The 14,920-nt window shown below is 35.7% G+C and overlaps 1 protein-coding gene across 1 annotated transcript in view; it reads left to right on the forward strand.

The window, feature by feature from the left end:
- Lapsyn (Leucine-rich repeat activity-regulated protein at synapses) overlaps positions 1–14,474 on the forward strand; it is a 99,916-nt gene extending 85,442 nt beyond the window's left edge. The window contains exons 2-4 of the mRNA XM_076312805.1: positions 8,214–8,434; positions 9,342–10,218; positions 11,202–14,474. Coding sequence (XP_076168920.1) covers positions 8,214–8,434; positions 9,342–10,181 — 1,061 coding nt within the window. The 3' untranslated portion in view covers positions 10,182–10,218; positions 11,202–14,474. The remainder of the gene's footprint in view (positions 1–8,213; positions 8,435–9,341; positions 10,219–11,201) is intronic.
- Positions 14,475–14,920: the final 446 nt, after the last annotated feature.

Genomic DNA, 14,920 nt, shown 5'->3' on the forward strand with positions numbered 1-14,920 from the left:
TACATCGCGTGTTTCAACATCCCATTCATCCCGGGCCTCGGTTTCACACTTATCGTGGACCTTTCTTGCCATCTATTCACAAGAACACGGTCAATTATCCGAAGAAACGTACAAACGGTTACCCGATTGCGCGCACATGGGTTAAACCGCGGGAACACGGTTTCAGGATTAGAATTACGCCCGCGATGCAGATAGCGTATCGAGAGTTTCGCTGAAGTCTGGCCACGTGAATAAGGTTTGGCTTACGTTATAGGATACACTGCTGCTGACTCTGCAGTTCGTCGGAGCTTGGTACAATAAACAGCCACGGCCGGTGTCTTCTTTCAAAACTCGCCAACTACGAGAGCCGTGAATCACTTCCACGATGAAACTGATTTCTTCGTCCCGTTCCGTGCATTCTCGAAGGAATTCCACGCAGATAGCGCCCAACCCCCCGTCGTTCTGTCTTTTGGGGTGTTGTGGGGGGGAATCGTCAAAGATCTAACCCCCCTGGGGCACCGCTATACGAGTGTCGACCTCTGTGTTACTCAGGCAGTGACGAACGAGGAGGATCTCGATGGTTCTGCATGAACATGACCCCAATAGCAAAGGTCCCGAAAATAACTGTTTCAAACTATCATACAGGGTTGTAATTTTAATCACCTTGAACATCTCCATTGTTTTTGGAGATACGCAGAAACTTCTACGAAAGTTCTACGGTATGGAAGCAACTATAGTGTGATCATTTTTTTTTTACCGTTGTATAAGTTATGGTACGAAAAGTTTATTAAAATAATTTATTTGTATGTGAATTTTTATAGAATATATAATAATTTTTCTGAATGTTTTATAAGAGTGAAAATTTCTTTTTGGTCGTTGAAATTGTCTAAATTGATAAATAAGGAAAAATAAGCGTTCTGGTTTAAAAAAAAGTGGTGACCTTGAAACCTCGGAAAATCTTTCGACTATAAACAAATTATTACCGTCATATTATGTCTTCTCCCATACCGTGCAACTTTTGTCTATTCTTAAAAGTAATGAAGATACTTAAAGTGATCAAAGTTACAATTTTGACAATCTCCGCTGAAATAATTACAGAAGAATTTGGAAAAAATTGGAGATCCTATAAAAGTGCATAAATATTGTTTCATTCGAATTTAAAAAAAAAGAATCCTTTTTAAATACCAGAGATGGACACAAAGTAATCAGTAATAATCAGTGCCAGCTTTTCATGCAATTTTCAATATTGTACAATTCAGTGGTTTGTCATTATTGCAAATAAATTTCTCCGACTGAGATAATAATAAATTTAATATGAGAAAAATGTTTTTGCGTTAATTTGTGTCTCTCCGTTATGGAAAATATTAAAAAAAAACAATAAAAAAAAATAGAACGTAAAAATACCATAAAACAACCAATTGAAGGTATATCTGAATGTTATAAACGAACGTGAAAAATACAATAAATTAAACGAGGCAACAATTGTATGTTGTCGTGTAACAAATACAAATCTTTTTATGTTTTAAGATTGTCAAAGTGAAAGTGACATTTTGAAAAAAAAAAAAAAAACTTTATAAAACATGTTTATTTACAATCCATTTTTTTCACTTCAATGGAATAGTTTGTTTCAAACACTTTATTGAAATGTATACAAATCCTAAAATTTTTGTAAAGTTACTGTTATGCATTGCAAGATTTTATTAAGCATAAAATAACCCTCTCTCTTAGTTTATGTATAAAAAAAAAAAAAAAGGAAAACTTGTTATTGCAAGGGTTATACATCGATGTGAAAGACACAAGCATTTCAATATTTTCGAAATATTTTTCGCTCGAGAAGTAGTATACCTTTCCTATTTACTGTCCAACCCTATGGTTTTTGCAGGGTAAATTTTATAGGAAAAGATAAACGAGATACTCGAAGCATTCCTCGCGCACTTTATTACGGTTATACTTTTCTATATCGAACGAAAGCTCGTTCTCTCGACACCAGAAGCTTAAAATGTCAAGATCATCTTATAACAGACTTGCGTCAATTTCAGTATTCACAAGAATATTTTTACACAGGGTTGAAACAGTTAAAATAGAAGTTACGCGATAAAAGTTCTCGTATTGCAAGTTTCAATCATAACGAATAAATAAAAGTTCTAGTTCGAACAATATTTGGAAAAAAGTGAAAATAAAAACAGGAACAAATATTTTCTTCGTTAACAACAAAATAGTTATTCAGGTGTTATTTTCAATAAATTCACTTCTTATGTAACTATTAGATTATTATTAATAATAATATATATTATTCTTAGTAATCGCAATGATACGATTATTATATTATGTCAAAGACTATTACCTGCAGGGTACGATAAATTTGAAATTTTATTTATTGTATTATATGAAACTTTCATTGACAGAAGTTTCGATATCACTGTTGTCCTGGTACTTTTATTGTAAAAGTTTTAAAATATCTGTTCCGCGAGAACAATTTTTAAGAAAGTTCTTAAAGAAGAAGTTTTGTCTCGTAAAAGTGCTAGAAGAATGGACATTCTTTTAAGGGAAAGTACAAGTACGAACAGAGTCATTGGAAGCTGAACTTTTACGTTAAAATACAATAAAAGTTCCACGAAAATTTCGAACCTTTTATTGAAGAAACTTTCGAAAAATAAATAAATCTTTAAATTGGTAAGTTATAGTTCAAGCACTTTGTAAATAATAGTTTTCTTTGATAATATAATAAAACACTTGTAGATAATAATTTTCTTCGATAATATAATAAAACACTTGTAGATAATAATTTTCTTCGATAATGTAATAAAATATTTACAGGTAATAGTTTTCTTTGATAATATAATAAAATACAGAGTTTATTTCAAATAAAAGACACGGAATAATAAGAATGTCAACAGTTGGATAAAAACTGTTGAATATTTATTTTTCAACAATTACTTAACTTGTGTTTTCCCTTAAAAAAAATTTAGGAACTTTTTAAAAATTCTTCTAGCAGATATTTTCAAACTTTCACCATAAAAATTAATTGTTTGTTTCAATCACTACCTTCCAATCATCTTCGAGTAATTATCGTCCAGCATGAAACTTGAAACTCTCATCACCCTCGGTTATTGTTCTCGCGAATTATCAGTGATAGGTGACCATTGAACTTAACAATCAACGTAGGAGAAATTATCCTAACTTGAACTGGATCCTAAATTGGACTATAGTCTTTATTGACATTTAAATTGATCGAGACAACATCTACCGGAATTCTAACACAGATATTGTTCGGTAACAGTATGAAAACAAAACATAGTGAAATGAGTGATAACTTAAGCGCGACGAATCTATTGTTTCGATCCCGGCTGATGAAATCTCGGCTTCGGTTTACATAAGCTGTAACTTTCGAGCGGTATACTTTCGAACGTAAACACAACTTTCAGTTCCTCGCGTTTGCAATTTTTTAAAAAACGCTCGTGTCTGTAATATTCTCGTAAAATTTATTCGATGCTTGCACTAGTTTTTGGTTTATCACGCGTAAACGTCAAAATTGAGCGAGTTTCTTAAATAGAAGCACCTAATGGTTCTTAACACGTCGCTGATGGTATACAATAAAATAAATCGAGCCTTGTACACTTTGATGGGAAATACGTGATTATTCAAAAGAAGGTAAAGGTGCTTTATGAAGTTAACATTTTTATTAAAAATTGATGAGTATATTCATTGACGTGTATTGTAGTTATTATTGACAAATTATTGTATATTAACAATATTTAATCACTTGCTTATATAATAATAATAATGTGTATTGTATTAAAAGTCACCTTCATAAAGGTGCTTTGTGAAGTGAAATTTTTTATTAAAAATTGATGGGTATATTCATTGACGTGTGTTGTAGTTATTATTGTCAAATTATTGTATATTAACAATATTTAATCACTTGCTTATATTATAATAATATTGTGTATTGTATTAAAAATTAATGTGCACGTATATTGACAAACTAGTAGTTTGTTTTAGTGTGGTATGTTTCGAAACAATTTCGTTGGAAAAAGAGGTACTGAACAAAATTCATAAGAGTGTTTTTTCTACTACTCTATATTTTTTGTTCCACTTGCCTTCACTTTGATGAAGAATATAAGTTGGTTTCAGGGCAAAGCATTTCAAAGAAATCATTTCCAAAGAACAAACTTACGATTTCATTAATGTTGGTTTGGTCAGAAGGAAATTGCTCTACTCTCGAATTTTTTATAACGTTCTCCACGACGAGAATTTTATCTACCTTAGAGCATAAATTCTTTTCTTTGTTTTTTTTTTTTTTGTAAAAAAATTTCACTACCATTATCGTAACTTACGTTATTTTTACTTTTGACAACACTTGATAAATGTGACAATACATGTGTAACAAAATTTTTGCTATATTCTTTGCTATATCTTTTTGTTACAAAATAAGAGGGTTTCGATAAAGATTTGTATAGTATTCAAAAATAGAAAAACCAAGGATGACAATACATTAAGTTGGACCGATTCAAATACATATGAATCGAAAAATAATTAATATTTCGAAAAAATTATTATAATATCACGAAAAAAAATTCGAAAAAAATTATTATATCACAAAAAAAAATTCGAAAAAAATTATTATATCACGAAAAAAAATTCGACAAAAATAATGACAAGAATGAAAAAGATAAAATAATAGTTTGTCTACGTTTACCTATATTTTCGAAATCAGTTGCAAAAGAGGAATGGATTCAGTGCCATTATTGCAAGAAAAATGGGTCCATTTCAGCTGCACTAACGGTCGTAATACCGATCTTTACGAGTGCATAAACTGCAAGTCTGACATCGACTGATTATTTTGTCGAATGCGAGTTTATTTTTTCTCAGGATGCTATAAAATGCCTCTCGTCATTTATTTTCTTTTCTTCTTTCTTTTATAGAATGTAAGTATATTTTTTCATAAAAGTTTCTACCGAAAATAATAAAAAATAGACACGGTCCAATTTAATCCAAATAAGGAAACCAATTTTCTATATTGGACCAATGATTTTGAAAATATTTTTTTTTTAGCACTTTTTTTCTCCCGTTACAATTTATCTGCTTTTTGCGAAGTAATTAATGTTATTCTCCATGGACCTTCCTGTCGACGATGTGCAGACTATTATTCCTTTTCGCGTTGATTTAGAATAAAAAATCAAGTGGAATTTTTTTTCTCCGCGGACCTAAATCCTGTTTAAAAAATATGAAACTAACGACAAGTTAATAACAATAAATTCAAAAGAAATTCCAGAATCGCGTGTTACCGTTAATTCCATATTTTTTTTAAACAAGATTCACGTATAAAAGATCCGTACTTCTATTACGAAAAAAAATTCCGTTTGATTTTTCATTCCAGGTCAACACGAAAGAAAAAAAAAAAAAAAATGCTGAACCGCACCTCTGCAATAGGAAAGTCCATGGAGAATAACATTTATTACCACGCAAAAAGCCAATAAATTGTAACGAGGAAAAACAAATATTGTTATATCTTGGTATACCAAAGAGTACATATGGAAAGTGACGAAAATTTCATCGATATTTCACATTATAAAAAACAAACATGTCGAAAGTCACTTTTATTTTAACATTTCATTCGAGTCTCCTCCCTTAACACCAGAACTAATAAATACACTATCAGATCACATACATCTTCGAAGTTAGACAAAGAAAGGGCAAATTAATTCACGAGTACCATTAGTTGTCCATTTCCATAATTGTCCACGAATATTATATAGATGGAGACACTAAGTCGATAATTGAGTAATTTTTAAAAAAAAAAAAAAAAAAGTTCGAAACAAATTGACCCATTTGGTAGTTCCACTATGAAGCAGTCCAATACAGTAAACTTACCCCCACATTTGCACGTCCGAGGTAGCGATTTTCTTTTGGAATAGCAAAGGTGTCCCGAGACTCGTGGACAACAGCGCACATAACACCAGGCAGGTATTCTGACCTGTTAAAAAATTCATGCGCGGTATTCGCACGCGTGCCTCCCTAGGAGACTGCATCGAGAATGCCTCTCAGAAATTCTCTCGTCATTGTTCACGCTCGAAAGGGACCGTAGCTAGGCCAGCATAGAATAATCTATCGAAACCTAGCAGCTCTGTGTCCTGTCCTGGGACACCGTGAGCCAAGTTTAGCAATTTCCGTCGAGAAGGATTTTGAACGATTTCTCGAATTCTCGTCCGATACGGTATCGATAAGGTGACCATATTTCTCGGCTTGAAAATTGGGACAGGTAATCCCCAAGGAAGGTTCGAGGAACCCTAACCTATCGATGGATCGCCTGATATGTAACGAATCCGTGAAAATTGACGAAAATCCTCCAGTTGAAACGTACAAAGATATTAAAGGCATTTACTCGATCGATGTTGCAGAACTATGTACTGTTCCTCGGTGAGAAAAAGGCTTATGAATGTTTACATCCCCACTCTAGTGTACAGTCTACTAGCTCCTCCCCTATTGTCATAGGTATTATTGTTATTGGTCGAGAATGGTGACGAAGATCGTCAGTGACTTCTTATGTAATTTTTGGTAATGAATAGTTATCGATATAATCTGTATTTTATTCACTATTGTCTATTGTGAATGTATCTGCACGAGAATGTACTGTTGGCCAGTGAGAAAAAGGCCAACGAGTGTTTACATCCCCACTCCAGTGTACAGTCTACTAGCTCCTCCCCTATTGTGGCATGCATTGTCGTTATTGGTTGAGAATAGTAACGAAGATTGTCAGTGACTTCTTATGTAATTTTTGGTAATGAATAGTTATCGATATAATCTGTATTTTATTCACTATTGTCTATTGTGAATGTATCTGCGCGAGAATGTACTGTTGGCCAGTGAGAAGAATGCCAACGAGTGTTTACAACCCTACTTTAGTTGCATTCTTAATATTCGTCACTGTTCTTGGTTAATACGAGTGGTGGTAGGGGATATAGTAAACTATAGAGTAGGATGTAAACACTCATTGACAGACAATAGTTATTTATATTTATAAATTGAAAGAACCCATTAGTTCACATATGTAAGGTAACAGATGTGAAGAAAAGTACACAAATTGCAGGGAGGAAAAATATAAAAAATATTAAAAAACGTTACGTACAGAGTCACGAAAAATAGAAATAGAAACGTTAAAGAAATCGATAGTAATTGATAATTGTACAATAATTACTAAATACAGAACGTATTCTACAAATTTCTTCCGAGGGAGCAAAAATGATAAGTATCTCTCGGGTAAAAAGATACGAGTAGACCTTAATGGTCTAGTGGGAGCCAAGAAGTTAATGAACGATAGAAGCGGTGGGTAGCATCTAGTACAATTAATCAAGGAAGTATATATAAAAAAAAGAAAAAAAAAAAAAAAAAAAACTTACCTTACTTGTCTAAATTAAAGTAAAATAAAATCTAGAAATTTGCATATAACGAAACATTTCACGATAATTCAATTCAAACGTGGACAAAATGATTTAATTTGGAACAAATGGGTACCCCGATTTACATGGTAAAAATATACTAAAAATATAAAAATATTCTAAAAATACAAAAATGTTCTAAATATATTCTAAACATAAAAACACATTCTAAATACATTTTAAAAATGAAAACATATTCTAAAATATTCTAAAAATAAAAAAGTATTCTAAATATATTCTAAAAATAAAAATATATTCTAAAAACAAATAAGAATTTCTAAAAATATTCTAAAAATGAAAATAAAAAAATATTCTACAAATAAAAAAATATTCCACAAATGTTCCATTATTTGTTTTCTATGTTGAAATGTAAGATCGTTGACTTAGTATCTAAATATATTCTAAAAATAAAAATATATTTTAAAAACAAAAAAGAATTTCTAAAAATATTCTAAAAATGAAAATAAAAAATATTCTACAAATAAAAAAATATTCCACAAATGTTCCATTATTTATTTTCTATGTTAAAATGTAAGATCACCTTAGTATCAACGATCGTTGACACGTTAAAAAAAATATTATATTATTTATTTTTTAAACGTTAAACTGTATGGTCACCGTGATCGTTATCGTTATCGTGATCGTTAAACGATTAAAGATTGAAAACAATCGTGGCATGCTTCTCGCGATAGAGGGGTCGTTGATACCTGACGTTGCTCTCGAGACCTAGTCGTTTTCACGAAACACGCATCAGACTCGAGTACTCAGCGAGAATATTTCTTTTCTCTGTTGCAGACAGGAGTATGTTTTTGGTTAACGGACTCCTGATGCTGGGCTTCGTCGTAGCCACCGTGCCCGGGCTTATGGTGCTCGGTGCATCGGGCTCTATGTTTGTCATGGACCAGGACATACCTTCAAGGACCTGTCGGTACAGCAGGGAGCACTCGATGATACAAGTTCGCTGCGTCAATTTGGGTCTAGACGAGATTCCACGGAATTTGAAGAAGGATATTCAGGTGGAGCCCGGTTAACCTTACTCGAGACTCCTTTTTAGCCGAGTTTCATACTCGTGGTAGAATAAATTGACTCATCGAGGTCACCGAGGGTTCCCTCTCGTGGAAATACTCCTACCGGTTCGTTAAGCTGGTCGACATCCTCAATTTGTATCTTTAATTTTACGAACCGAATTTTCGATGCACACTGCAATCATAGAAAGCTTCAAATATTTGCCACTAGATGACTATAGGTCTATTTCAGTCCCGCGAGTTCGATACATTTGAGGTTAGGGAGTCCGGGAGTCTAAAATACCATCAGAAAGATTCTCTCTGAGAGTTTACCATTTTATTTCTATCTATTATGCATATTTTCATCATAGTAAACGTTTGATTTATTGTTCCACGAGATTTTAAATTATTGTTCAAAAGCAATATCATACTGTATTTTCTTTTTCCATAATTATTTTATCCCTAGAGTCGTACATCACTCGTAACAATTAAACGAAAGTTGTAGAGAGAAGAGGAAAGTAAATGTTTTAAGAAAATATTATTTTTATCGATCTTGATCATCATCCTCGACCAATAGCGTGCAATGGCGAGGGAGCTGGTAGACTGCACAGTAGGGATGTAAACACTCGTTAGCCTTCTTCTCACGAACGGACAGTACGTGAGTAGGGTCCATACGGTGTATGTAAACAGCCCTCGACCCTGTATTTAAACTTTCAGCTTGGTCACACGAAAGTTACTCTCGGTTGCATGGATGAAAAACTGATCAAGGTCGCCATGTGCGAAGGGTTTCAAAAGCTCCGCGTTTACTTTTTTTGAGGGGTTACTGTACACCGTAAACAAAAAAAAATAAAAAAAAAAGAATAATTAACGTTTCTCCACGAGTGACAGCCAATGTCTCACCCGAGTCGTTTTCCATCAGGTGCTGGATGCATCGGTGAACAGAGTGCGAGAGCTGACCAACGACAGCCTGGCAGCTTACAAGAACCTGGCGTACCTGGATCTCAGTGACAACTTCCTCCAGAGTATCTCCCAGGCAGCGTTCACTAATCTACACTACCTGGAGGTGTTGGATTTGTCGACAAACGGTTGCACGGATCTGCCGGGTAACCTCTTCCAGTTGCCCTACCTGCGCAAGGTGTTCTTGCACAACAACAGGCTCTCGGACAACCTGTTCAATCACGCGGATATAAAGTCACCGTTGAACTTTCTGCAATTGTCGAAGAACAGGCTGTGCAGGATCCCACAGATGGGTCCTGTACCCACCCTGGTTCATCTGAACGTCTCGGAGAACTTCATCGTGTCAGTAACGCCCGAGGAGCTGGCCCCATTTTGCACCCTGAAGGTCTTGGACCTGTCCAAGAACCCCATCAGGTTCAACACATCCACCTGCGAGTGCCAGGCGTTGAACTCGTGGCTGAACGCACGGGAGATCCGCATGCTACCAGCGTTCAATTGCACGGAGGAGCCAGAACATGGATGTTCGTCCAGGCCGGAGTTCACCAACAGAACAGCGGAGCTGTACGAGCAGTGCGCCGCCATCTTGCGGCTGCGAGTCGAGACCGAGAAGGCCAGGAGCACGTGGATCCTGATCGCTTGCTGCATCTCCGCGTTCCTCTTCTGTCTGTTCCTCGGTCTGTTTTGCGTTCACAAGAGGAACAAACGGCGAAAGAAGAAGCTGAAAGAGGAACAGAGACTGAACGCCAGCAACGCCAACACCGAATTGCTCAACAGCAACCTGAACCAACCTGAGAACACCTGAACGATGACGGGCACCGTTGCGTCGACTGGAACGTCAGGTATGGTAGACGTAGGTGTGCACAGTAAGCACGACGCGTTGTAACGAGGGTCGGTAGCGAATTTGTTCCTGTAAGCGACTGTTTGTATCTTGAGCTGAGAGCGAGACGACGTTCACCGAGATTCAGCGCGACAGTGAGTGGAGTCTCTCGTTAGAGGGGCTCGGTAGTTGAGCTTGGAAGCGATGTCACTCGTGTATCGGTGCGACAATATTGATTCAATCTGAAAACTTTTATGTTTCTCGTTGTATCTACGTGGGAGTGTTATCGACGGTTTGGCGAGATTCTCCCGATGAAAATGAGCCCAAACACGACCCTGTTCGGACTGTTTTTAATTACACGTGTTTCACGTTTTTCGAAAATATTTTCGAAAAACGTATAATCGAAAGTGGTCCGAACCGGGTCGTGTTTGGACTCGTTTTCATCGGGAGGACCTCGCCAATCTATTGATAATGTTTTCACGAAGATACAATGTCAAATGTACATTTTTAATTCGTATTGGTGATTGTCACACGGATACAGCGACGCGACGTTTTCACGAGAGGTCACTGTAGTTATTGTTAGAGTTCTTAGGATCGTTAGGTACTGGGAATTATTAAGTACCAGGAAACAATTTCGTCATCGTGTAGCATAGCGAACGAGGACACAATTTTCAAAGTGAAAAATAATAATAACGCTTGGTTATTACGAATGTGTAGTGTATACTGGTCGTTGTCTAATCGATAAAAGGGATTCGTTTTAAACGTCCGTCGTTTGGTAACGCGTACAGGAGACACGTCAGATTGTTTCTTCAATTATATTGGAAATTTTTATTCCCTCCTGTAATTAAATTTCAAACTCGGCCGAGTACGTCGTACGATTTTGTTGTTTACGACAAGCTTTAAATTACCCACCGAATTATTAATTTTATCATTTTAACTATGTCACATCTGTACAGCGATGCGTCGCGGTAAAATTAAGCTCTTAAGCGACGTTTCTCTTTTTAGGTGCAAAGCGGGTTGAATTTCGAGCGAGCGAGCTGGGTTCAAGTAAATTTCTGGAAGACCGTGAAACCGGCTCGTTCTTCTGTATGCGGTGTGGTGCTGAAGAGAGAAAGAGAGAAAGAGAGAAAGAGAGAAAGAGAGAGAGAGAGAGAGAAAGCAGTATCAAAATAAAATAAAATAAAATTGCGGTTGTACGCTCAAATACATATATGTCCAACGAAGGTAATCGTTGCTACGTCGGATTACGATTATGGCCCGGCTTTACCAACGATTACGTGAATTCAATCGAGAACGGAGCTATTTCGAATGTTCTGTCGTTTTGCAGGCAGCCCTTTCACGTTCAACGTTCATTTTTAACGGCCGTGATCGTCGCCGAATTTTATAAAATCATGTAAATCGAAAATCGACTAGAAGCGTATCGTGTAATACGTTATATATACATCGTTAGAAACAGGTCACCTTAATATCTTCGAGTAGTTTCAATTATAAGAAGTTTTACTACTTGGAACAGTTCCACGGCTTCGAGAGAGGTATAATACGGTGACAATACAATAATCACTGCCTACGAGGTGGAAAATCGAATTCACAGGTTGCCTTGAATCCGAAGTCGGTCGAGAATTTGTTCCACGGGTTGTCTTGAATCCGAGGCCGGCCGAGAATTTGTTCCACGGGCTTCTTTGAACCCCAAGTCGGTCGAGAATTTGTTCCGCGGGCTGCCTTGAATCCGAGGTTGGTCGAGAATTTGTTCCACGTGCTTCTTTGAACCCCAGGTCGGTCGAAAATTTGTTCTCGAAACCGACCGAACTCAATGCTACAATTTGAGGACAGTAAACGGGGTGCAACGCTGACAGTAAGCGAGATAGAGTAACAACAAACGAGGCATTCGAAACTTCAAAGCGATACTGTGCACGTATGACAACCGCTAGTGAGATATAAATTTTTTTATATTTTTCATTACACCTTTATTAAAATATTGTCGAGGAATTGGCGGGCTTTACCCTTAATCTGATGTAGAGTGACTACTAAGCGGGAAACCATAGCACATTGTTAATCAGAATATGAAAATTTGTTCTATTGTTAAGGACAAAGGTTCAGTCAGCGAAACCTTCTTATTGACCTTGAAAAGTGACACCATGTTGTATTCTCCTCGTAGCTGTACAACTTTGATAAACTAAAGGTTTTGCTTTTTTTTATTATTTAAAATAGAAAGAGAATTGATGAATGAAAATTTCTATTATTTAAAATAAAAGGAGAATCGACGAATACAAATTTCTGTTATTTAAAATATTATGGGTAGGGATGCGTAAGATTCCTTTTATTTAAAATAGCAAAGGAGTGGATAAATGAAAAAATTCCTATTATTTAAAGTGGCAAGGAAATTAAGGTGGCCCGTTTTTAACAAAACACTTTGTACCTAGAACGCGTTTCCCCCGTACCTTGAAACCCTTGTGAGGCTCTCTTTTTCGTATCCACGAGACGTATAAAAATCTCGTTTGCGCGGGTACACCAATTCATAATTGCAATTATTCGCGTGTTTGCGTTCGCGCAATCGTCGTATCGCGCTTGTAATTGTAATTATAATCGAGCAAGGGAGTACGATCGAATCAACGTGCACGGATGTATCCTTTTCGAAAATTCAAATTTCGTCCTATACGCGTCGAATGAGACCTGTTCGAAATTCTCTTTTGCGATTCGAGCGAATTTTATTCGTCGCGAATGGAACACAAATTCGTGATTGATATTCTTCCCTTTTTACATTAAGCGAAACCATTGTAAAGATGTATACACTTATGCGTACACACGCACACACGTATGCGTACATTAATTATTATCATATTTATTTGTATTTAACGAGAGAAAGAAAAGTCTATGTTATTTCTTTAGTTGTTTTCGCAAGGTATTTTTCGTCCAACACGAGTTGTTTTTTTTTCGTTGTTTTTTTTTTTTTTTTAACGAGATTACGTAGTTGTTTTAATCGAGAGAGCGAATTGAACATAAATGATGCCAAATGCAACTAGTTTGACTACAATGCAATTCTACGAATTTTCGTTGAGTATGCGCCCATACGAAGCAACAGAAGCTGGAATTAAAGATGGACGACTTAGCGCGACAGTAGATGGGGGAAAGGAGGTATCGGAAAGAATGAAAAATACCAGTTCCTAGTATGTTTAATATTTTCCTCGATTACCGACAAGTTCCGCTAACTGTTCGTCTCTGAGAATCATTTCTACGAGATGCACTAGTCGTGGTGGTATGTACTTAAACTAGAAACGGACAAATTTTATTTGAATTTAGGAATTAACCCTTTCGGCGCTACGATTTGCAGGTTGAGCATGCGCGGTGCGGGAAAATGTTATAGTTGCATTTGTTGAGCATATTGGCCTAAAGTCTATAAGCGTTAACTGCACCGAGTACCTGGTACATTTGTAAGCATCCAAAGTACTCGAATAGTTGAATCGAAAAATAATTATTCGAAACCACATTCTTCATACTTTCGTCCACCGTAGATACAGGGCCGTGCTTGGGTATTTTTATACTCGGGGCAAGTATGGGAATTCACTTTACATTGTGCCGTAAAGAAGTTTCGATCTCGAAATTCATTTAGAAAACACCAGGGTAAATAAGAATCATTTTTACAAACTCGATGGAAAAGTGTGTTAAAGTAGACAAGTTTTTTATTTTGTCATTTTTAACAATGGCCGTTGTGCCCCTATCCTGTCACGGTCCTGATAAAACAGACTCGGTTTCGATAATTGATTTCAACCATCGATAAAAAAGTAAGGATCGCGGCAGTTTCTTTCAATACTTTTAATTCAGCTGGATTTGACGACGAATGCAAATATAATGTAGTGTAATGTAAATGTGAACATTCCAAACATCGTTTACGAGTTAACGTATTTACGTTAATTTGTCAATAACTATTTTCAAAAGGATTCGAAATAATTTTATTTCGGAAGCGCCCAGTTCTGATTCAGTTCTGACGAAAGTTGCTCTTTGCAAGTATAGGAACTAAGGATAAAAGACTCGGATTTGATGGTAAAAGTGGTCGATTCTCACTAACGTCCACTCAAAGATACACAACGATTCGTATTTACCGACAAACGGTAACTCTTTGTATGCGCGCATGATATGTACTTAAATTATGTTCTAATACTGTTGTAATCAATTGTCTTCTCTTATTATTAGCTTTTAATACGTATTAGATGTAACTATATACGTTGTACAAAAATGTTAGCGAATGTTTGATGGATTCCATGAAATAAATCCTAAATCTAATCACCCGTTCTTTCACTTAAAACCCCGAATTTCTTTCATTTAACAAAACTACAAAAATCAAAAGACCTTATAAAGTATTGTTATAAGTAGTATTGTCTATACTGAATTTCATGGATTGCAAGTATATTCAATAGATAACGATGCTTCTAACTGTAATATAACCAACGGTATGTAATACAAGTTGAATTACAATAAAGTATAAGCGTCATACGCGAAATGAATGCGCTATCTGTTGATGTATATAGGCACTACATACCACAGATGAGATATCCATCGGTTATTTGTTACGGTACCGAAGAAATCTTTAATTTTCTCGTTAATATAAATACAAGTTTTGAAATATGTCTCACCTATCTAGGGTAGAAACCATCAACTGTAGTCTTAATGAAGTAACAATATATAAAAGCTACCCTTTTTCGTCGTTTTCATTCCTTCGTTTTCCTCGG

The sequence above is a fragment of the Ptiloglossa arizonensis genome, chromosome 5 (assembly GCF_051014685.1).
Source record: "Ptiloglossa arizonensis isolate GNS036 chromosome 5, iyPtiAriz1_principal, whole genome shotgun sequence".
Taxonomy (NCBI): Eukaryota; Metazoa; Arthropoda; class Insecta; order Hymenoptera; family Colletidae; genus Ptiloglossa; species Ptiloglossa arizonensis.